Source organism: Pinus tabuliformis, chromosome 4_2 (genome assembly GCF_031772625.1).
Source record: "Pinus tabuliformis cultivar Carrire ecotype Pingquan chromosome 4_2, CPIR1, whole genome shotgun sequence".
Taxonomy (NCBI): domain Eukaryota; kingdom Viridiplantae; phylum Streptophyta; class Pinopsida; order Pinales; family Pinaceae; genus Pinus; species Pinus tabuliformis.
In genome coordinates this window covers 1,106,670,173-1,106,695,508 of record NC_142304.1, presented here as the reverse complement: position 1 = coordinate 1,106,695,508, position 25,336 = coordinate 1,106,670,173, and the positions used below count along the sequence as shown (strand labels likewise).

Below are 25,336 nucleotides of genomic sequence, written 5' to 3'. Positions count from 1 at the left end.
CTTATTCATACATTTTAATATGTATACTTGTATCTTCAATGAAGATCTACATATTCCAAGTTTTCTGGAGTATTTAACTTGAGGTACGAACTTTGTTCATTCCATTTGGTATCAGGGCCGTTCGATCCTCTGGTTGCTCAACCGCTGCACAGAGCACATTCTCCGATCCAAGTCTTTGGCCATAAAATTGTTAACCTTGTTGCTATCGTGATTGAAGCATTCACTACACAAGTTGGAGTTTCTCCATTTTCGCTAAAAGGCCCTTGGCCATAAAAGAAAAAATAATTAATAATAATAATAATAATAAGAAAATTAAAAAGAATAAAAAAAATTATAAAAAAATAAAATTAAAACATAATTTGAAAAAAAGAGGTGAAGAAAATATATAAAAAAGGGAAAAGATAATAGATTTAAAAAAATTTATTATAACAAAAAAACAAACAGAAAAAAAGATAGTTAAAATTTTTTTATATAAAAAAATAAAATAAAAAATAAAACAAAAAAACAATTACCCAAACAAATGAAAATGTATATATAAAAAAAAATTTGAAACCAAAAAAAAAAGTTATTAAAAAAAACCTTATATAAATAAAAACTAAAAAAAAAAAAACCTTATATAAATAAAAACTAAAAAAAATAAAACACTGTTGTCTGTCAAACAGCCGCTGTCACTACCAATTGAAGTCGCTGCAACTGCTGACAACGATTCACCGGTTTTTTTTCACTGCTGTCACCAACGTCTCCCCAACGCCACCACTCTCAATACTCCACTGAAGTCACCGGCATCAAACCAGGATAGCCACAACGACGTCTGTAGCTACCTGCATCGTGCACCCAACCACGGTCACTTCTCCTATACGCCCATCCATTGCTCCTACATACAATACCGCGACACTGTGTTGAAATTTGATGACTAAAAAGAGTTTCCAACAATTCCAACCTTGTTTTAATTTCACCTTATCACTCCCATTCAGTTAAATGCACTTTCCCATAAACATACATTCAACATATAGAATTATGGAAATGAAATTTTCATATTAAAACACATGGGACTGTCAACAGATGTTGAATATAAATATGGACATAAGCAGACTAGCAACACATAAAAATACACACAGATTTTTGGTCAACTTAGACCCAGGCAAAACCCCTTCAATCTTCTCTGGGGAAAACCTGTTAGAGAGCTCTTCAAATTTATTTACTTTCAAGTTCAGGAAAAATACACTTGCAGACAAAACAAAATTGCAAAATTCAACTTATCTCTTCAACCCAAAACTCCTTGAAAACCATGCCCACTTTACCTCGATTTGCATGCCCACTTGAAGCTGAAAATATGTACTGTATGGATTTCCGTACCGCTGTACAAACTGTATGGATTTCCATACTGCTGTACGAACTATATGATTTTTTTTCAAAAACTTCTCTCGAATGACGTGTAGCTCACAACATTCAATTTTGTTCGTACTGTACCTTCTTCTGTTTTCTAAACCTTGATTTCCATGCCCAGCTTTGCCCAGAAATCACTCCTTTAGCTTGCTGTAACAAATTTTTCCTTCATAACTTTTCTCCAGCTCTCAACCTCCTTTCTCCAATCTGCTCATGAAGAATGAATGCAGTCTCTCTTTTCTTTTCCCCCTTTTGTTTTCCTAAATGACTTTTGGGCAACCCTAAAATCTAATGGCTTAGATTCATTTAGATCAAGGGATGAGAATAAATGTGCATTTAATTCTCACTTTCTATTTTTTAACTCACCCATTAAATAAAGCACCCAGATTGTACTTTATGTCTAAAGTCACTTTTCACTTTGTATTGACTTTACCACTTATAAAGTCACTTTAACTTTATAAAGTCACACTTAGGAAAAGAATTGTTTTTGGACACTTTTCCCTAGGTAGAGACTAACCCATGGGAAACCACTTGTCCAAGGTATATTAAAAATCAACACACTGATCCAACCAACAATTCATTATAATACATTAATTAATGTACGATCTCTTATGATCGCACCCCTTCGACAAAAAATCCAATCAGTGTTGCCATACGATTTGATTAAACCACCCTTGCCATATTCATCACATTCACGTTCTCTGCTCTGACGAATCGAACTATATGGGCAAATTCTCCAAGTGACTGTCTGAATGGTCACATCTTTTCATCATCAATAGCTATTACATTAATTTGAAAAATAATTAATAAGTATATTGAGCATATTGTATAAGATAACCTAAGGAAAAAATAGTTGATATTATTAAAGAATATAAAAAGATAAATCTCCAAGTCCAAATGAAAAAAGTTGCTAAGTTTCACTTCAAATTATAAGGGTCAATTTGAAAAAGGGAGGTCAACATTTATACAATGAGAAGTTAAAGAGAATTATTAAACCTTTTATATATATTGAAGCAAAGTGAGAAAATTAGCTCTCAAAATAATCCAAAAAATAAAAAATTATATCTATATATAAATCAAAAGTTCCTTTTAACAGAAAGTATAAGAGGTGTAAGTTAAAAGTACTAATTATAAAGGAAAAAATCCTACATATTTAAAAAAAATTTAAAAAGGGAAAAAAAGATTCAAAATAAATTTATTAAAAGAAAAGTCATTAAAAAAAAAACTAATATAAAACCAGTGAAAAAAAGTTAAAAAGAATATTATTTAGTTATATAAAAAAACACAATTATACAAATTAAGAAAAAAGGGGTTATTTACAAACCCTAAGTTCTTTGACGAACACAAAATAATTAATATTCAACGAACAAATGGAGTCCAATTCGAAAATGATGAAGGAAGTCAAGATGAGTTCCACACAACAATCATTATTTTGGACTAAATGTCCATTTTGTATAACATACATTGAATATCCTTGGATTCATAAAAATTGTGAATTATGTTGTCCAACATGTGGAAAATTATTTAATTCAGAAGAATGTCAAGATGATGTACTGATACAAATGACAGAATGAGAGGAAAAACTTACAAAATTGGAACAAAAATTAACTAAAAAAAGAGGAAATTTTGCGTCTAAGGGACCATAGCCAAAAATTACTTATTGTTAAAATTGGCAACTAGGGCCAAACTCCATGTGGGTCACCTTATTTATGGCAGCTGATATTTTTCCTAGATTCCTCTCGCGAGAGGTGTAGGATTGATCTAAAGATCATTCGATTCCGACGAGTATTTATGGAGATATGAATTTATTTCTAATTACTTGACAAATGTCAAGGTCGGCGGGCAGCTAAGTGTGTGGCACACATGCCCAACGTTTCATATAAATAGAAGAGAGGTTGAGTCATTTGCAACTGATCTCATTACTCATCTTCTCTCTCTCCTACACATTAGATGAGCCTCTCTGTCTCACACGTGTCGCTGAAGAAGGAAGACGCAAATTTCTGCTTTGGGCAGCGTTGACTTGGGTTCACCTAGCTGCACGTGGGCAGATTCGATAGCGTTGACTAGCATGGAGGCCTTCTTGACTGCGGATTGGGTTGGGTAGCCTCTCTTAGGCTAGCCGTAATTCTGTTAAGCACCTTTGACCAACGTTGACTGTCAAGGAGTTGTTGTAGGTTTGACCAGACTTTGACCAAATGTTGACTGTTGTTTGATTGAGGTTTGTGGACTGTTTTGGGTTGCTGAAGACAGCTGTTGAAGACCGAGTTCTTCAAGTTGACTAGAAGTCAATCCGGGGCTGTTTTGACCAAGTTTGACTTTGCTGATTTAGGGTTCTCTACTGCTGTTATAAAATTACATAATTCTGAATTGTACTATTTCTCTCTGCTGAACTATTGAAGATAAAAGAAGATTTGATCAAAGGGTTTCCCCGCATTGGGGTTTGTCCCTGGCTAGTCGCCACATCTTGTGTCTCTTGTCTTGGCTTGTTTTCTGCGATCATTTAATGTTCTATCTGCATTTTACTTTATGTTGTGATTGCTAATCATTAGCTAATAAAAGTAAAAGAAGTAAACTGCTCTAAGCATAGAACATACCATAATTTAACATGGTATCAGAGGTGAGGTGAAGACAAAGCCCAAGAGCAAGAGCAAGAGCAAGACCAATCATCGAAGAGAAGGTTGGCAAGGCTATCTTAAAGAAATCATGGGGTCCTCAACACACTTCCTTGCTGAAGACAAACTCTGCGAGAAGTCTGATTATCACGGATGGAAGATGTCACTCGATCTAACATTAGAAGAGCAGGAAGTGTTGGACCATGTCAGAGGCAGAATTGTTGAGCCTCCATCAAATGCATTTGCTTCTGCTAGGAACAAGTGGACAAAGGGAGAAGTCAAAGCAAGGAAGATCATCCAGGACTCTATCGACAAGCGCCTGGTGGCCTATGTTTCCGAGCTGAACACCTCCAAGGAAATCTACGATAAACTAGTGAGTTTATTTAAAGTTAATGATGCAAATCAAGTTTTGTTCCTTAGAAATAAGCTGAAGGAAATTAAGAAGGGCAAAGATGAGAATATGCAAGGATATTTCTTAAGGATCACTGAGATCAAGAATGATCTCCTATCTATTGGGGAAGTAGTTCCTGACAGGGAAATGACACTCACAACTCTTGGAGGACTGCCACCTGAATGGTATATATTCAGGACTACTCTTCTCAACAATAATGTAATTCCTAGATTTGAGGAATTGATGGCTAGATGCATTCAAGAAGAAACAAGGATGGAAGAACAAGAAATGCCCGCACTTAAAGGCCATCCCTTTGCCTTTTCTTTTCATGCTAAAAGAAGAAACAATTCCGGGGCTAAATCCAAAGGAAAGGCTGGACCGAAGGGTGGAAGAAAAGGACGATGTTACAATTGCAATAAAATGGGCCACTATGCGAGGGAGTGCCCTGATAAAAGGGACTCACACCGAGACGATGATCAAAATCACTCTCAAGGCAATCAAAGGAATGGCAGGTCAAATGGCAGAGGTAAAAGAAATGCCGAAAATCAAGGAAGAGGACAACCCTTCAAGAAGGCAAGAAACTCCAGGTATGAATCTAATGTTGTTAACAATAAGCAAGATGAATATTATCTACCAGTGGCCCTCTCTACTACTGCTCCCCCGGACTCGCTGGAAAATTGGCTTATTGATAGTGGTGCCTCAAGGCACTTCACTGGTTACAAAGAAGCTCTCTCTAATTTGATAGAGAAGGAGACCAACATGGAAATTGTTCTTGGGGACAACTCAAAATATCCCATGAAAGGAGTAGGGAATGTCACTCTTCAATTGAATCAAGGAAATGCAATTCATTTATAAGATGTATTATATGTACCCGATCTGAAAAAGAACTTGGTGTCCATTTCAACAATGGAAGACAAAGGCTACAAGGTGGCTTTCTTCGATGGCAAGGTACGTGTATGGAAAATGAACTTTAAAGGTGCTTTCACTCTTGGGTTTCGAGTTGATTCATTATATCAGGTCGGAGGAAGTCCGCTAGGTCTCATGTCTTGTGACACATCTCTTTAGTCCGAACTATGGCATCAGAGGTTTTCTCACCTTCACTATAAAGCTCTACCCAATGCAAGACAAATGGTGACAGGGATGCCCAAGTTTCGAGTAGCGCAAGAAGGTGTATGTCTGGGATGTTTCGAAGGAAAGCTCAAAAGGGAACCATTCCCCTCAAGCCAAAGCAAGACCTTCGATATATTACAGTTGGTTCACTCAAACATATCTGGTATGATGCCTGTGAACTCCTTGGGAGGATATTTATATTACCTCACTTTTACAGATGATTATTCTCGCAAGACTTGGATATACTTCTTGAAAAAGAAGGATGAAGTGTTTTCCTGGTTTCGTCACTTCGAAGCCTTGATCGAGAATCAAACCGAAAAGAAGATCAAGATCTTAAGGACTGATAATGGGACTGAATATGAATCCAATGAGATTCATGACTTTTGCAATGAGGCTGACATTAAGAGGGAGACTACTACCCCATATACTCTTGAGTAGAATGGTGTGGCAGAAAGGAAGAATTATACGATTGTGGAAGTTGTCCATGCTATGCTCCATGATCAAAGACTTCCAAAGTTTCTATGGGCCAAAGCTGCAAATACCGTTGTATATGTACAAAATCGATGTCCTCATCAAGCATTGGGTTCCAAGACTACTGAAGAGATGTTCACTGGTAAGAAACTTGATGTATCCCATTTTAGAATTTTTGGAAGTCCTGTATATTTTCATGTGCCGAAGGAGAAAAGGAATAAACTGGGTGCATCTGGAAAGAAAGGAATCTTCGTGGGCTATAGCAAAAATACTAAGGGCTATAGAATCTATGTGGCTGGTCAAAGGGAAGTCGAGATTAGCCATGATGTCACCTTTGACGAAGATATGGCTCTTAGCAAAGTTGACAATCTTCCTACTCTAAGTGGATCTAAAGAAGCTGACACCAAGGAACCGAAGGAAAAGGAAGATGAGATGATGCCCGATGTGGAAGAACCTATGGATCCAATTGATCCCCCTCCGCAAGATCCTTCCTCTTCTAGGAAGAAGTCTTCATGGCTTAGGGGGACACTTGATGATGCTGAAGGACACATTGCACCTAGGGGAACCTTCCGGGAAAGTAAGAAGCCTACCAGGTATCAAGGATACTGAAAATGAGCCTTCGTCATTCACAGAAGTTGTCAAGCATCAAGTATGGAAGGATGCTATGACCGAGGAATATGAGTCCATCATGAAAAACGATGTCTGGGATGTGTCCCCAGACCTTAGGACAAAGCAGTTGTCACTTCGAAATGGCTTTACAAGATCAAGCATGCAGTTGATGGAAGTACAGAAAAGTATAAGGCTCGTTTTGTCACTCGCAGCTTCTCTCAGAAGGAAGGTATAAACTATGACGAGATATTTGCACCTGTTGCCCAATATACCACCATCCGCTTGATCATAGCCCTTGCTGCTTCGCAAGGATGCAACCTACATCAGATGGATGTCAAGACTGCGTTCTTGCATGGTTCGATCAAAGAGGAAGTCTATGTAGAGCAACTCAAAGGGTTTGAGATTCATGATCGAGAATCTCACGTGTGCAGGTTGAAGAAGGTCCTTTATGGGCTCAAGCAAGCACCTCGAGCATGGTATGGAAGGATCGACAACTACTTGATGAAGCTGGGATTCGCTAGGAGTAAAGCCGACCCTAACCTTTACTTTAAGGTTGAAGATGACAATCCTCTCATACTGGTGCTGTAAATTGATGACCTCTTTCTAACAGGGGCAGACCCTCTCATTCACAAATGTAAGAGGGAGTTGGCTTCTGAGTTTGAGATGGACCTAGGATTGATGCACTATTTCCTAGGACTAGAAGTCTGGTAGAAGCCAGGGGAGATTTTCCTATCTCAAGGAAAATATGTGGTGAAGATATTGGAGAGATTTGGTATGGTGGACTGCAAGCCCGTAACTACCCCGATGGAGCTTGACTTCAAGAAGTTAAGCAGTAGTGCTGCCGGACCTGTTTTATGAAATGCTATCGAGTATCGTCAACTCATTAGAGCATTGATGTTCTTGGTGAAATCCCATCCAAATACATGCTTTGAAGTCAACACGTTGAGTCAACATATGGTTGAGCCTCACCACTCACATTGGATTGGTGCCAAGAATCTGTTGAGATATCTTTGTGGCACAATCACTCATGGGTTGAGATACACTGCCGGAGATGTGAGACTACTTGGATATATCGATGCTGATTGGGCAGGCAATGTGGTGGACCAAAAGAGCACTTTTGGGTGTTGTTTCTCTTTGGGATCTGCCTCGATATCTTGGATGAGCAGGAAGCAAAAGTCGGTGGCTTTGAGCATTGCCAAGGCAGAGTACATTGTTGCTAGTATGGCCTCTTGTGAAGTGGTCTTGTTGTGAAAGCTCTTCAGTGAGCTGTTTAGATTTACATTGGATACCACCGTGATCCTGTGTGACAAACAGAGCGAGATTCGTTTATCAGAGAATCCCATATTTCATGATCGCTCTAAGCATATCGATATTAGGTACCACTATATTCGGGATATGGTGCAGCGAGGAGCAATAAGGCCCCAACATATCGGTACAGATGAATAGGTCGCCGACATTTTGACAAAGCCCCTGGGAAAGGTCAAATTCTTGACTTTCCGAGAACGACTTGGTGTCGTTCAGAGACCCTCTTATGAGGGTCGAGTATGATGTATTGAGCTCTGGGAGCTCCAGGGGGCGCGAGGTACTTCTTGGAGCGACATGCGACCACAGGGCGACTCACCATCCCCTGGTGGTGCACTATGTATAGGGTGAAAGGTTCAACCTTCCCCTGTGACACCTTGTGGCGACTGTAGGACAGGATGATTAGTTCTCCTGTGGGCCAGGATGATTAGTTCTCCGTGGCGATTGTGGGATAGGATGATTAATTCACCTGTGGGCCAGGATGATTAGTTCTCCTGTGTCGACTGTTGGACAGGATGATTCGTTCTCCTGTGGACAGGATGATTAGTTCTCCTGTCGAGGCATCTTACCCATGTAGTCTGGGACTCATGGGAAGTACCTCTCATCTGATCAATGAGCAAGGAAATGGGGTTAGGGACCATGGTAGTACTATCGATGGACGCATCGTTGTATCTATCGTACTCCCTATGCTAGGATGACCTCCATTGATCTGGGATCAATGAGAGTGGTATGACACACTCTGACAGTGACTTCGGGTCAATGGGGGATGGTATGATACATCCTCGATCATTTCTTCTTCTTCATAGTTCGAGCAAAGCAGAGTAGGGCCAAGCTGTGCAGGGTAGTGCATTTGATGGCTGGGATAGTAGCGACGATCAGACGGATTGTAGATGGAGTTCTCCCTAGTTGAGAAGGAGTGTTAAAATTGGAAACTAGGGCCAAACTCCATGTGGGTCACCTTCTTTATGGCAGCTGATATTTTTCCTAGATTCCTCTCGTCGAGAGGTGTAGGATTGATCTAAAGATCATCCGATTTCGACGAGTATTTATGGAGATATGAATTTATTTCTAATTACTTGACAAATTGTCAAGGTCAGCCAGCAGCTAAGTGTGTGGCACACATGCCCAGCGTTTCATATAAATAGAAGAGAGGTTGAGTCATTTGCAACTCATCTCATCACTCATCTTCTCTCTCTCCTATGCATTAGATGAGCCTCTCTCTCTCACACGTGTGGTTGAAGAAGGAAGATGCAGATTTCTGGTTAGGGCAGCGTTGACTTGGGTTGACCTAGCTGCAGGTGGGCAAATTGGATAGCGTTGACCAGTGTGGAGGCCTTCTTGACTGCGGATTGGGTTGGGCAGCCTCTCCTAGGCTAGCTGCAGTTAGGTTCAGCACCTTTGACCAGGTTTGACCACCCCTTTGACCAACGTTGACTGTCAAGGAGCTGTTGTAGGTTTGACTAGACTTTGACCAAGTGTTGACTGTTGTTTGACTGAGGTTTGTGGACTGTTTTGGGCTATTGAAGGCAACTGTTGAAGATCGAGTTCTTCAAGTTGACTAGAAGTCAATCTGGGGCTGTTTTGACCAAGTTTGACTTTGCTGTTTTAGGGTTCTCTGTTGCTGTTATAAAATTACAGAATTCTGAATTGTATTACTTCTCTTTGTTGAACTATTGAAGATAAAAGAAGATGTGATCAAAGCGTTTCCCCGCATTGGGGTTTGTCCCTGGCTAGTAGCCACATCTTGTGTCATTTAATGTTCTATCTGCATTTTACTTTATGTTGTGATTGCTAATCAGTGGCTAATAAAAGTAAAAGAAGTAAACTGCTCTAAGCATAGAACATACCATAATTTAACACTTGTGAAAGTCAAGAAGTCCAAGAAACGAAAGAAAAAATTAGAAGAAGAAAAGGGATGTGTCGAAAAGAAATTCAACGAGATTCTACCAGAGAAGGAAGAAGAAACTTTGCGCTTAAAAGACCTGAACCAAAAGTTATTGGAACAAATCAGCGATCTAAAAGATGAGAAGCTTAAAAGTCGAGACATTGAAAATAAGTTTGATGAATCAGAAACCAAAGAACTCTTAAGTCTGAGAAACCATAATCAAAGTCTGCTCACTTAAATTTGTGAAAATTATTAAATCTAACACTTCAGAAACTCCTGCAATATCTAGTTACTATCTCCTACTTGTTCTTTACATTAACAAGTTATTTAAATGCATAAATATCAAAGTAAACACAAATGCAACCTACACAAATATACAGATCAACAACTGAAATAAACTGAGACAGCACAAGGGACACATTATTTTTGGACAATCGCCCCCCAAAAACCCCAATGCGGGAAAACCAGTGCAGCATATAGAGGGTTTTATTATTAAGCTGATTTTGAATACTAGGGTGCCAGAAATGGCTCACCCTTCAGAGAATATCCTTGGCATCAATACCTCTATTCGGAGACATATTCCGGTTGATTAGCAACTGGATGAACAATCCGACAGTGACTCTGGCTATTCCTTGTGCTGGACAACGAAAACTGCTCCATGCACTCTTCTGGAATTGCGTCACCCTCTTCGGAATTGCGTCACCCTCTCTGGCTTTGCGTCAACCAATCAACTCTCAGTCTGTTCCAAAGAATCACCTCAGCGTAGCCTTTGAAGCTCTCTGCTTCCTTTGTGTTAGCCTCTATGGCCTCTACGTCAACTTCTTTGGCCCTCTGCATCCTCTACACTGGCCTCCTTAGCCTCTGCGTTAGCCCTTGCTGCCTCTCCGTCAGCCCTCCTAGGCTTTCGCTGCCTCTTCCGGCACTCTGCTGCCTCTCTGATATGTATTCTTCAGTCTTGGATCAAAATCTTCTTACTAAACTGCCCCTCGTTGCAACTGATCACTCACTCGATTTCCTCAGCAAACCCTGCCCCAAAAAATCGAATTCTTGATCTCTCTTGGTGTATCTCCGACTGACCCTCAAGCCCTCTTGTATACCGAGATTAACGTTGAAATTTCTAAGTCTAACACGTCATAAATTCTTCTTGCATTATCTGGTTTATTTCAACTAATTGTTTATTATTCAACAAGTAAAAAACCATATAAATACTGAAAACAAACACAAATGCAGTCTCAAGTCATATACAGATCATCAACTGAAATAATAGAGAAACACACAAGGGACACCATTATTTTTGGACAATCGTCCCCGGAAAAACCCAATGCAGGAAAACCGGTGCAATAGTTCTGAGGGTTTTATTATTAAGAATCTTTTTTGAGTACAACTAGGGTGCCAAATTGGTTCACCCAACAGAGATTTCTATCTGGCAATAATACCTCTCTTCGGAAGCAGATATTCAGCAAGTCTACCCCACGAAAATCTTTCTAGCACTTCTCCAAGGCTCTGTGTCAGCCCTGCTAGCCTCTGCGTCGCTCTGGAATCCCCTGCGTCAGCCCTCTGCCTCTCTGTGTCAACTCTCTGGTCCTCTGCGTCACCCACGCAGGCCCTACTAGCCTTTGCGCAGTCTCTCTGGCCTTTTGCATGGCTCCTATTGGCTTTGCGTAGCCTCCTCAATCACTGTGCTGGCCCTCTGGCACTATCTCTGCCTCTCTGCTATGCACTTACTACCTCAACTCAGATCACTTGTTCGATTTCTCTCAGCAAACCCCGCCCAGAAAATCGAACTCACTGATCAATCTTAGTGTATCTCCAACTGACCCTCAAGCCTCCTCTAATACTTTTCCTGTTGAGTCTTCAACGACTGAGATTAAGTTCCTAATCAATGACTAAGATTAGATTTGGCTTGATCCATGTCATTTAGAACATTCTCACCTAGTTTTATATTAATACCCATTAATATTTTAATTTTCTTAAGTTTAGACATAGGAACTCCATTAAAAATATTAATTATTTTAATATCTATCTAACCGGGTGGAATTTACCCAAACAGTTTCTGGGTCTTGGAGATCTCATGTGCTTTAGTCTCTCCACCAATTTTCATGGCTATAGCACATCTGATCCTGCCCCAAATCAACACTCCCTCTTAGCGAGGAATGTGCTCTAATAATGCTCCACCACTAAACATCACACTGATCATCCAGCACCGGTACTTGTGCTGATGCTTGGCCTGCTGCCCAACATCCACTGCACTGCTGCCTCCTGTACTGCTGCCCATGGCTCTGCCACTGCCACTGCTACATCTGTACTGTAGCTCCCTCTCAACATGCTGCATCATGCTGCCCATAGCACTACCACTGCCACTGCTGCACTACAACTCAGTTACCGAGAAGTAAGTAATTGATCTACCCAAGTACTGACATCCTTGTCAGTCTAGAAGCCTCCTGATGCTGAAGCTACCTCTGCTGCTATTTGGTGCTTTCTCTGTTGCCTCTGCGCTGCTGCAAACACCTCTGTGCCTCTCGCACTGCTGCAACCTCCTCTGTGCCTTTCTGCACTGCTGCAACCACCTTTGTGCCTCTCGCACTGCTGCAACCTCCACTGCGCTGCTACAGACCTCTGCACTCTAGCATTGCCTTGTCGCTCTATCCACATCTTGCTTCTATCGACATTTGTCATCCTGCTACTGTCATTTGGGGCTCTCGTAGCCGGATATGATCCAAGAGTTTGGGTACCTCAAGAATCCTGCCCCTCATCTTCTGTAGTCCTCCTGACTACAACTCAATGTCTCCCTACCTCTTCTCTAGAGGTGCATGAGCACTCATGGCACAGTTGTCATTCGTTTCGACTTCTTTCTCCGCCTTAGCCAGAGCTGCCTTGGAGTCAGAAGCCTCTCCCTTATTCTTCTCCCTGGGACACTGGGTTGCATAATGACCCAGCGCCCCACAATGGAAGCAATTTACCTTGGATATGTCCTTTTTCTTCCTCTTCCCCTGCCGTCCCGCAGATGCCAGAGTCACATCCTCTTCTTTCTTGATTCGACCTCCTTTGCTGCTACTTCCCACATTGGTCAACCGTTTGATCTCTTCTTCGCGAAGAGTTGCCCACATCTCTTCCCATCCTGGAAGATCAGCGCTGCACAAAATGCTTTGGACAAATGTCTCCGAATCCTCGAAGATTACATTCAGGGTGGTCCTCATCATGAACTCCTGATCCGGTGTGGCCCCTATGGAAGTAAGTTGGTCCCGAATCTCTTGCAACCTGCTGAGGTATAGATCTATTTTCTCTCCCTTCTGCATCTGATACGACCGCAGATGATTCTCCAACAACAACTTCCTCTGCACGGAAGTGCCTTGAGATAATGTCGTCAAGGTATCCCACATCTCCTTTGTTGTGTTCTTCTCGGCAATATGCGATACTACATGATCCTTGACCCCATCAAGGATTATGCACTTTGCCTTCGCCATTGCATCCTCATACCTTTCATTATCAGCTGGGTTGACTGGGATAGTCACGATTCTCAAGGCGAAGTCCTTGATGCGATGTCTATCCAGAACAAACAGGATCCTAGCCATCCAGATGACAAAGTTGGAGGCCTCGTCCAACCTGTCCTGATCCCTCAGTCCGTTTATTGCCACCTCCACTCCTTTTCTAGACTCTCTCTGAGTCTCAACTTCCCTCCTGGAAATTCTCTCCTGGACTCCCTCTGAGTCTCGATTTCCCAGTTGGAAATCTTCCTACCAACTGTCGATTTGCTCCTCTCCGATCCTCTTTGCAACTGTAACTCGGATATGGATTTCTTGGCTAGAAATCCCTTAAGGCAATGACTCCCTCTACCTTGGTTTTGTCCCGTTAGGTACTGTTCTACTTTGACAACAAAACCACCCCACCAGCTTCCCAATCCATAATCTGCCCACAGCTCCCTAGGCCCTAACAGCTGAAGAAACTGAACCTCTTAGCTCTGTGCAATCCCGGCAAGACTGAATTGCTCCTCTATCCAACTGCGTCAAGCCTACCTGGCTTAGTAGGATGACGTGGCTCTTCGTGAGCCTCTTCTGCCTCTCTCTGCCTTTGCATTGGCCCTCTCTCTGGCTCGAAATGATGATGCAGGCTCTCTGCGTCACTCCTTCTCTGCTGCTTTCTGTTTAGGAGTAGCTTTGTGTCTCGGGACAGCTGCTACTGCTACAAATGCCTTTGATTAAGTTGTTGCCTTCAGTTCTCCTGTGATCTGCAATGCTTTGATAACATGTTGAAATTTTTAAGTCTAACACGTCAGAAATTCTTCCTGTATTATCGGGTTTATTTCACCTACTTGTTTATTACCCAACAAGTAGTTTAACCATATAAATATTGAAAACAAACACAAATGTAGTCTCAACTCATATACAAATCATCAACTGAAATAATAGAGAAACACACACGGGACACTGTTATTTGTGGATAATCGTCCTCGAAAAAACCCAATGCGGGAAAACCGGTGCAGCAGTTTTGAGGGTTTTATTACTAAGCAACTTTCTTGAGTACAACTAGGGGGCCAAACTGGTTCACCCAACAGAGATTTCTATCTGGTAGTAATACCTCTCTTCGGAAGTAGATATTCAGTAAGTCTGCCCCACGAAAAATCTTTCCAGCACTTCTCCAAGGCTCTGTGTTAGCCCTACTAGCCTCTGCGTAGCTTTGAAACCCCCTGTGTTAGCCCTCTGCCTCTTTGCGTCAGCTCTCTGGCCCTCTGCGTCACCCACGTAGGCCCTGCTAGCCTTTGCGCAGTCTCTCTAGCCTTCTGCGTGGCTCCTACTGGCTCTGCGTAGCCTCCTCAATCACTGTGCTGGCCCTCTGGCACTATCTCTGCCTCTCTGCTATGCACTCACTGCCTTTCGCTGCATCTCAGACTTTTTCAATTTTTCTCAGCAAACCTCGCTCCAGAAAATCGAACTGACTGATCAATCTTAGTGTATCTCCAACTGACCCTCAAGCCTCCTCTTATACTTTTCTTGTTGAGTCTTCAACGACCGAGATTAAGTCTCTGATCAATGACTAAGATTAGATTTGGCTTGATCCATGTCATTTAGAACAGTCTCACGTAGTTTTATATTAATACCCATTAATATTTTAATTTTCCTAAGTTTAGACTTATGAACTCCATTAAAAATATTAATTATTTTAATATCTTTCTAACTGGGTGGAATTTCCCCAAACCATTTCTAGGTCTTGGAAATCTCATGTGCTTTAGCCTCTCCACCAATTTTCATGGCTACAACACATCCGATGCTACCACAAATCAACAATTAAGTCCCTAATCAACGGCTAAGATTAAATTTGGCTCGATCCTCGTTATTTAGAACTTTCTCACCCAATTTTATATTAATACACGTTAATATTTTAATTTTCCAGTTTAGACTTAGGAACCCCATTAAAAATATTAATTATTTTAATATTTCTTCATTCGGGTGGAATTTCCCCAAACGGTTTCTGGGTCTTGGAGATCTTATGTGCCTTAGCCTCTCCACCAAATTTCTTCGCTAAAGCACATCCGATGCTACCAAAAATCAACAAAATTAAGAAATTTAGGGACGATATGCAATCATTAAAAAACAAGTGAGAAGAATTACTCACGAAAGAAGTATCAAAGTATTTAGACGTAACAATCCAAGTCGAATAAAAGGAAACAAACACAGGTCCCATTAGTCTCACAACTCAAACAAATCCAAACCCAATTGAAGTAAGGACGTACTCAGAAGTTGCAGTTCAAACGATGAAAAACCCAGGTGAAGATTTTGTAACCAACTTGACGACATCAGAACCTGAAGTAAGTCTAAATCTTGCCACACACATGATAAGGGAAAGACAAACTCCTTATCTACATCCGAATCACAAAAGTAGACATTCCAATAAGTTTGCATATCTGTATCTCTCAAAACAAAAACAACAAACTTATGTTCAAAAGGATATTGAAGTGCGCACAATTCAGTGCAGTGATAACGATTCATCACAAGTTTCTAGTACTCAAAAGATTCCACAAAAAATTAATTTAGGATGGTCAGATCCTTCCTCTGTGTGACAATTTTATATATTACTCCAAGGATCATATCAACTTGTATCAACGAAGATGATTGTCCCGAGACAAGAAGACATTCGTAGCGGAAAAAGAGATCAAGCCCTTTCATCAACAAGCTTTGAGGACAAAACTTTTTGAAGAGGAAGACAATGTTATGAAGATAATTATGTAAAAGTAATAAATAATATTCACAATAATATGTAATTAAAATAATAATTAGTTAAACAAAGAGGCATGTCTCTATAGACATGACTGTTCGTGAAAGGGTTCTTACTTGGCTATATATACATGACCTTCACTCTCAATTGTATCATCATCTTAGACATGATTGTTTGTGAAAGGGTTCTTATCTGGCTATATATACATGACCGTCACTCTCAATTGTATCATCATCTTATTCGTACATTTTAATATATATACTTGTATCTTCAATGGAGATCTACGTATTCCAAGTCTTCTGGAGTATTTAACTTGAGGTATGAATTTTGTTCGTTCTAGATTGGCTCCTTCCATGAGCAGAAGTTCAAGGATCCCTCTAAACAATGATCTACCCTTAGTCCTTGGAATGCCATTTTCAATCCAAAGAACTGTTCTTCAAACTCTAATGCAAGCTTTCTGCCTAATTTGCACTCTTCACTAACTGGTCAATCTAGTGTTGGTCTTTATGCTGACCATGTTAATTTTCTTGAAACTTTGCAACTACTTAGATGAATAACTGAAAACAGGGTAACTGAAAACTGAACCAAATTTACTTTCACCAAGATACGGAGTTTCATAACAATTTATAAGCAGCGGAAATTAATCAAGAGATAAAAACACATGCACACAAATTGACACACTTGTTACCTAGGAAAGCCAAAAGGGAAAACCTGCTTTCTTTGCTGTGGTATTTTATTGATACTAGATAGTTCTTGAGCAATTGGATCTATTACAAAGCAATCTGTCTCTGATAAAGTGTTCTGCTTCTTCTCACTAATCTTAGCTCTTTATCTCTGCTGAAGATAGACTTGACTTGCACTGCGCCTTGCCTGATCCCAACTTCTATTTCCTTATGCACTTCCTACCCCTATTTCCTTGCGCACTAGGCCTCTTATTTCTTAGCGCACTAAAGGCCCTATTTCCTAGCGCAGATCTGCTCCTATTTCTTAGCGCAAATCTGCTCCTATTCTTTAGCGCACGGGCCTCCTAAATCTGTGCACACTTGCTCCTCAAGAATACGCACTCCACAATTAAAGATGATCTCACAAACTTGTTCGATCCTGGGCCTTTGTCCTTCTCTTTATAGACCCAATTCGAGCATGCAAGTGGCCTAGCTTAATTTAGAAGCTCGAGTTCTGATTGCAAGTTAACTGAGAGTTCGAGTGATTCTCTCTCCAATCAACACTTGGAGTCTTAACTTGTTTTCCCTTCAATCAAGACTGAAGACTAACTTGTTCTAAATGGACTTGTAACTGCCACTTCGTTCTGCAGTGAAACTGAAGAAGACTCCACATAACTAAAGCTTCAACACTACACATGAAACTGAAGTTTAACTCATGAATTCGTACCATGCTAGAGAAAAGACAAATCGAGGTCTTCACTGGCTAAGGCACAAGCCGGAAGACCTTGACTCACTACATTTTCAACAAGTTTTACAGTTTCATCATTCATGTGTCTCTTGTTCTAATATATTAATTATGCCAAAATTATTAATGATGAGTTATGTTTGATGTATCACTAAGGCTTAATTGCATTCTTTAGTAAAGGATAAATATAAATGTTTTGTCTGGTAATTTGATATCTCTAATTACTCATAAGTCTGTTATAGATGCCAATAAAATCACTCAGTGTCTTCCTAGATAATTGCAGTGTGTGGGGTTGTAGTAAACATTAGTCTTTACAATACATTAATTAGACTACTGCACATTCGTTACAGGGATGGACTAGTATTTAGTATTTCGTGTCCAACTCTTGTTAAGCAATGAGGTCTCTGTTGGAATGGACTAGTGGCATCTTCGATTGTCTCATTACAGAGATCATGATGCTATATGAGGCTGTTAATGGTAGCCTTTGCACTTCTGAGGGCCTTCTGTCTTCAGTAGGAGCACTATTGGAATTTTGCAGGGATGCCCTCACTTTCTGACCTTGTTTGAGGTTTCCATTGATGAGCTGGAGGTCCACGTCAGGGAAGACACGCACACATGATTGTTGTTTTCTACATGAGGTCTTTCTTTTCTCTTCCCTTGCTAGCAGAAGACAGACTCCTCTTACTAGCCTTTCCTGAGGGCTTATAAAGGTAGCTAGATCTCCTTGCTAGTTTTCGTGACTGCAGGTAGGTTATGATGAAACTTAATAAGATTGAGGTAATAGCCTTCAATACATCGAAAAATTCTATATTAGATGTTAACTTATTTTTGAAAGGGAAAATGATTGAGATCACCATAATTTACACCTGGGGGTCCAATTCATTGGCCCTAGATTTAGTTTGAGGTTTGCATTCCAACCTTGAATTAGCAAGGAGTACAAGCCTCTTTCCAAGCTCGAGCAACAATGTTTCATGTATGAGTCCCTTTCCATGCTCGAGCAGCAATGTTTTTGTTGATTTTCTAGCATCGGAATGTCTTCTGCATAGGCTTGTGTCTAGCATGCAGGAAAAGTCTTCTCTAGGTGGATTTTCGAGACGGGCAACTAATATGATTTCACATTAATTAACTTAATTAATTAATGTTGGATAATTGAGCAAATATCTAAGGATAAATATTTAATTATATAAGTGACTTAGATCTAATCTTAGCCATTGATCTAAGTGGGTTAGGATTTAATCCTAGCTGTCTTATCACTTTGGAGATTGAGGGTTAGAGATTTTGCTCGATTTGAAATTATAAAGAGAATCTAAGGGAGAGGATGAAGACACACATTTGCATTGTTGAAGAAGCCATTTTTTCCTAAGCGAGAGGCTCGAGTGGTTGAGGAGAAAGAGGAAAAGTGTGCAACTGTTTTTTGGAAGGAGAATTTGTGTGAGGGTCAAGATTTCTGAAGGGGGCTGGGACTTGGAGGAGAGAGAGGGAAAAACCTTGAGCAGGCCAAGATTGTGAGAGAGGGCCGAAACTTCCAGTAGGAGCATCAAGACTTGGAGGCCGAGTTTCCTTGTATAAGTTGAGAATTCGAGTGCATAGGCTGTATGGTTAGGAGGGCTGAATTTTTGCGGGTAGAGGCAGTGTTGATTTTTGTAGCTATGGTCGGTGTTAAATTTAAAAAGAAAGAAAAAATCATTTTTTTTAATTCATGTAGGCTCAGAACAGTCAGGTTGGCCCCACCAGTTGAATGGGTTTAACCCTTGGTCAAAACCCACATGATTTAACCAATATAAATACATCATTCGACCTCCCTCCTTGGCATCAATTTGGATCTCACATCAACAACATATCTTCTGTTCGCACATGGGAAGGAGAGAGAGAAAAGAAGACTGGAGTTTGACTGAGCCTTCTGATTTGTTTGACCAGCGTTGACCAAGCGCCATTCTGATGATCTTTTTGACCAAAATTCTAGAGAGTTGACCAAATTTCTTTCTGGCTGAGTTGACTGAAATTTCTGAGTTGACTGCAGGCTGTCTGAGGCAGTTTGACCGAACTTTCTGAGGCAGAGTTTAATCAATGAATGACATTATTCTAATAGGGTTGACTGCAGTTGACCTAGACTTTCTGGGGCTGAGTTGACCAAGGGATCAAGCAATGTCTTTGTTGAAAAGGAGGATGAAGTTGTATGGTTATGAGAGAATGATAGCCTCCAACAACACTGGATTAAATAATAAATGCAATAAATTCCAGGATACTATCACTCTGATGCCAATTGATAAAGGCATTCCTGAGTAAACAAATTTGTCCAATAAAAGTAAAGAAGAGAGAGATTCAAACACCAATATGTCTGTGTAAATTGCTCTGTTTTCTGGTGCTTTAAGAGACTGTATGATACAATTTAGAGCTCAACAATGCAGATTGCTTATTCGTTTAAGTTCTTGTAGCATTAATTAATCATAGGCTTTTGGATACTAAAGCCTAAATAATATTATTCCAGTTTCCCATCATTATCGTCATTTATAATGAAGTATTCTTCGTTTTTTATCAAGATCTATATTTCGAAGATTGAATCTTGTCTGTATTTTTTATCTTCTTTTCTGTGTTCGATATTGAATTCTCTGCACACCAACCATCTCATCTCCATTTCAGTAATTTCTATAGCTGCACTTGAATGTGAAGACCTTATTTTTTGTTAGCTTAAGCCTATAATGTCATCACAGGTACCTAGCACTTGTAAGGAAGCATGGTTTGGAGATATCACAACCTGGTTTGGAGCCAAATAGGGGCCTGACGTGGCAAATGACGAAAAGGAGGGGTGATTCTGAAGTCCATAAGTAAGGACTTATAATGTTTTGTGTGACTTTATTTCTTCTTTCTCATCCTCTTGGGTTTATATCTTATTTATTACCTTTCTCTCCCAATAGTCTCCAACTGGATTTTTAATTTATATTATTATTGTCATCAGAGTAACACAGGAGAGACCAGGTTGGTGCAGTGACCCCCATCTACCACCATGTGCAGCGTATGCATTCTTTACATAATCTTTCCTACATGCTATTTGTTTAGCCTGTATTTTTGGGGCACATGAAATTTTTTCCTATCTTGAAAATATATTTTAATACAATTGATTCTAATAGAGTATTATTCTAACCAGATTTGTTGAGATAATGGCTCCTGTATTTTCTCGAAAAGCATGGCAATGTGTTTGGCATATGATTCAGGTATGAAATCAATAACTACATTTGAAGCAAAGGTTGCTTTGCTTGTTGTAAATCAGTTTGTCAACAGAAATGGTACTTTGTTTTCTGCAGAATGATTTGGTTCATGGATGGGGTTTAGACTTCGCCTTGCGAAAGTGTGTAGAGGTAAGTAAGACTGTCTTGATTGTAATTTTTGTACTTTCCAATAGTCTAAAAATTGTATTTGGGGTGAATACAGTTAAAATGCATTTTGAAAGGTTTATCAACTATATCCTAATTTTGGTTCATACTTGATGTAAATGTGGTCATAGACAAAGCATGTAGGAGTTACACTAATTGGTTTCAAGAGGGAACCATCTTATAGAGGACTTCATCAACTAGACATATAATGTTTATTCTGTTTTGTAGCCCTGTGCCACCTTATTGGCTTTGTTGTCAGTTCTTAGAATTGAATGCTTGTTTTTACTAATATTTGTTATGTGAATAGTGTGTCTTTCTATATGTTGATTTCTTAGAGGTTATGTTGATTTTTGATGATTTCCTAGACTGATAATTGCTTCCAATTGCTTCCAATGATTTCTTCTTTAGCAATAATACATAGAAAATCTCAACAGTAAAACAATAATGCCAGTAAGATCATGGAGAGACAGCCAAACGAAAATAGACACAAAATTTATCCTAGGAGAACCCTAAACAGGGAAAAACCTAGCAACCTTTTCTTAGAAATTTTTTCGATTTCAACAAGGAATACAATCTGAGTTCTACAAAAGAACCTGGGAATTAAGGCACTCCATATTCTACCAAATTCATTAGGTGTAAGATGTAAGCATCCAAAAATTGAGATGATGATGCCTGATCCGAATTTATGAAGGGAGTGAAATGAAATCTAGATTTAAAACCAAAACACAAAGATACATTGAAACTCAACTTCAATAAATGGAAAAAGCTGAAACTGTATACATGCAGAATGAAAACAAACTAGCTTGAATGGTGGTAGTTTATCTTCGAGAAGAGATGTGACGGCCACACGCTTTCTTGAACAGTGTTACAATGAGTCTTTGAGGCCTTTTTATTATGAAGGAGAGACCGTAAAAATCTAAAAACCTAACCCTAAGAGATGAAGTGCCAAAGGCCTATGGGTCCCAATGGGGTAAGTTGGAACTTGGAAAGTCAAATTCTCGGGGTTGTAACTTTGGCATACAATCTTTGTTTGGCGTACATGATAGCCCATTGGAAAGATCTTTTTGAGTACAATTTCTGATTATCAATGGTAGTCACACTAAAGTCTATGACTACTATCGGCTCATTTTCCCCAAAAATGCCGTTTAGGGTCTCAAAACGGCTCTAGAAGTTGAGGACCTAAAAACTGACAAAAATACAAAATTGCTAAAATAGGAAAATTGTGTTCTGAACCAATGTAATAGGTGGGTGGCCACCAATATCCATTTGGATCTGTCCTCCGCTCTTAGGAAGCATTGTTCTTCATTGCGTTGAGTGCCTCCATGGGATGGGGAAACTTTGTTGAACTTGGCCCATGGTGAACCACTTGCCTTAGTGTAGGCGCTGGCTTGCACCTGTTTAACGCAATCTGGGTTGAGCTCTGTTAGTGTTTGCTGCTCTGCAATTTCTGATATGTCCAACAATGGTGGAAAGTATGGCCGAAGGTGGTCCACACTGAACACTAGGTGCATGCCAAGGAATGGGGGGATACTTAGCTTAAAAGCATTGTTATCCACAACTTTGGTGATGGTGTAAGGTCCATAGCGAAGTGGTTGAAGCTTCCAATGGGCCCGTACCAGGTGTTCCTTTTGTAGATGTAACTAGACCTCGTCTCTCACTTGAAACTTGTGTGGCAACTAGTGTTGATCATGGTGTTGTTTATACTTAGTAATGACTCTTTGCAAGATATCATGGACTTGTTGGCGAATGTGCTGAATTCATTCAATAAACTTGGTAGCTTTGGTGGCCTTGGATTGAACATGTGTAGATTTTTCTTGTGTAGTGGCAAGGGGCAGTGCAACATCAATGGGACCTAATAGTTGAAATCCCAGGCCCACTTGAAAGGGGCTGTGGCCAGTTGAGCTATGGAGAGATTTGTTTGTTAGTTTTTGTAGCATCAGAGGTGTTCTAGTCTCAAAACTTTGCGGAGAGGCTAAAGCACAAGAGTTCTCCATAACCCAAAAATCGTTTCTAGAAATTCCACCTAGAAGTGTCTTAATTAGATTATTAGCCTATCATAAAATATTTCCGAAGTTTAAACTTAGGAAAAGGGGTTAATTAATCAAGATTAATTGAGATAAGGTGTGAATCATCTAGAAACTCACATGGATCGACAGGGAAATAATCTTAGTCATCGATTAGGATTTAATCTTGGCTGTTGGAGTCCCAATATAAGATTATAAGAAGAAGTCGATGGATAGATGGAGAACACACACTTGAGGTCGATTTCCTTGGGCAGTTTGATTTTTGAGAGAGCAACAACAATTATCGAAAGAGTTCGAGCCAAAGAAGGGAAGCAGAGACAAAGAGGGACAGGCGCACAGTGAGGTCGGAGGAATATTTTCTAGATCCAGTGAGTACTTTGTAGAGAGGCTGAGATTTTCTTTAGGAGACTACACAGAAGCCTCAAGGTGCAATTTGATTTTGTAGGGGTGAAGTTGGTTCTCAGTTCCAGAGGCTGGAAAGCATTTCCAGAGTGCTAGATACATGGTTTCCCAGTTAGTAGCAAGGATGACGACTTGATTTACAGTTGTTCTGGGCTGATCGTGTAGCAGAAAGCGCAAGGGGTGACGCAGAAGCTGCACAGGTCAAGTTGGACAACTAACTTTTCACGGGTAGTCAAGTGCTGAGATTGTTCGAAGTGAGGGTAATTTCCCTCAGATAATTTTTGCCCGTATTTTTCTGCAGGATTACTAGTTTTTGACATCCAGATTGTACTCAGATTATTTGACTGCTGCTTAATAATTAAAATCCTCAGATGCTTCACTGGTTTTGCCAAGTTGGGTTTTTCCAGGGACATTTGTCCAAAAATAAGCATGTCAATTTTTTATGTGTGTGTGTGTGCCAGTGTTTTCTCAGTTTCCAATTTATCTTTTGCAAAATTTAATTTGGTGAAAATTGCAGTAGAGAATTATTTGTTGTTTGTGTGGGCAAATAAACTGTTAATTAATTTATAGTTAGAAGAATAATTTCCAGTTGCTGCATTAGTTGAAATTTTCACACTGTTGTAGCGGTGTTAAACATAGGGGAGATTGTCATCCCATGTGTGTGGATGCTTGGAGTTGCACATGCGCAAAATGTGCATGATCTTCTTATTGATGACCTCTGTCTGGCCATTAGTCTGGGGGTGGAAGGTAGTGGATTTGTTGAGCTTGGTGTCCAAGAGTGACTAGAAGCTCAACGAGAATGCGCTTAGGAACCTGCTATCCCGGTTTTATATCATGGTTTGCGGGATCCCAAAACGTAACCACACCGATTCGAAGAAGAGCTTGGTAGTGGCTTTCACTGTAATACTCTTTTTGTAGGTAGTCAAGATGGCCATCACAGAAAGTATACCGACAACCACAAACACAGTTATTACCATGTTTGGTAGAAGAAAGGCTAGACAAATAGTCCAGCGTGATGGATTCTGAAGGTTGGTTAGGATTAGGTAGAGAGGTATACAACCCTTGCTTCTTAATGATTGGTTTGGCAATGGCGCAGGCGGTGCAAGACTTGATATACTTGCAAACATCTTGTTGAAGTTTCAGCTTATGAAAAATGCTTCTGTAGTACTGCCACTATCCTTTCCACACCAAAGTGTCATGCTACTCGACTATAATGTGCCTCCTAGATCAGTTTGACATGCTCTCTTGAAGGAACACAAAGGTGTCACAGGTAGCACAACAATGCATCTTGGAGATGGAAGTCTCAAACTTGCTTGCCTTCCATCAATATTTGGTATGTGGCAACGAATTTTGAATCACTGTTTTATAGCACTCGCAATCCAAAGGTCTCGTATTCACATGAGTTGAGAACAGTGGTTAGTGCCACAACTGGGGGCCGATTGATGCAATATATGACGTGATTGGTGCTACCTTTTAATGTTCAATGGAATTGTTGCAGATATGTGGACCGTTTCTAATAAAGGTCGTTAAGCAACTTTCCCTCTGTTTGCATAAATTGAAGAGGCTGGTGATCCATGTGGATGATCGTCTCCTTCCCCAGAATATAATGTTTCCATTGTCGATAGGCTTGCACCATGGAATACATCTCCTTATCATAGGTGGGGTACTTTTGGACAGTACCAGAGAGTGTCTCACTGTGATAGGCGATTGGATGTCCTTGTTGAATGAACATTGCACCAATAGCATAGTCGGATGCATTTGTCTCAATCTCAAATCGTTGTTGCAGGTTTGGCAAGGTGAGGACTGATGCAAAGCAAAGGTAGTGTTTTAGTTCATTGAATGCCTTTTGTTGTGACTTGGATGAAAAAACTTTAATTTCGCTCCACAGTTCGTAACTTTACTTAAGGGCCGAGCGATATAAGATAACCCCAACTTGAATCTTCGTTAGAAATTGACAAGGTCCAAAAAGTTGCGAAGCTTTGTTAGAGTCGTTGGGGGCGACCAATCTCGAATGACTTGGATCTTAGATGGATCCACATGCATACCTTGCTCATCAATAATTTAATCTAGATATTGGACCTTGTCCATGCCAAAGGAGCATTTCTCCAAGTTAGCACATAGCTTGTGCTGTCGTAGAATGTGAAAGACTTGCCGGA

The 25,336-nt window shown here is 40.2% G+C and overlaps 1 protein-coding gene across 4 annotated transcripts in view; it reads left to right on the top strand.

Annotated features, from left to right (window-relative positions):
• The window catches only part of LOC149173541 (uncharacterized), a 143,267-nt gene that overhangs the window by 69,867 nt on the left and 48,064 nt on the right, over positions 1 to 25,336 (top strand). For all 4 annotated transcript variants that reach the window (XM_089424652.1, XM_089424650.1, XM_089424649.1 and 1 more), the window contains 4 exons: positions 20,095 to 20,208; positions 20,340 to 20,396; positions 20,529 to 20,595; positions 20,686 to 20,739. In XM_089424652.1, coding sequence (XP_089280778.1) covers positions 20,095 to 20,208; positions 20,340 to 20,396; positions 20,529 to 20,595; positions 20,686 to 20,739 — 292 coding nt within the window. The remainder of the gene's footprint in view (positions 1 to 20,094; positions 20,209 to 20,339; positions 20,397 to 20,528; positions 20,596 to 20,685; positions 20,740 to 25,336) is intronic.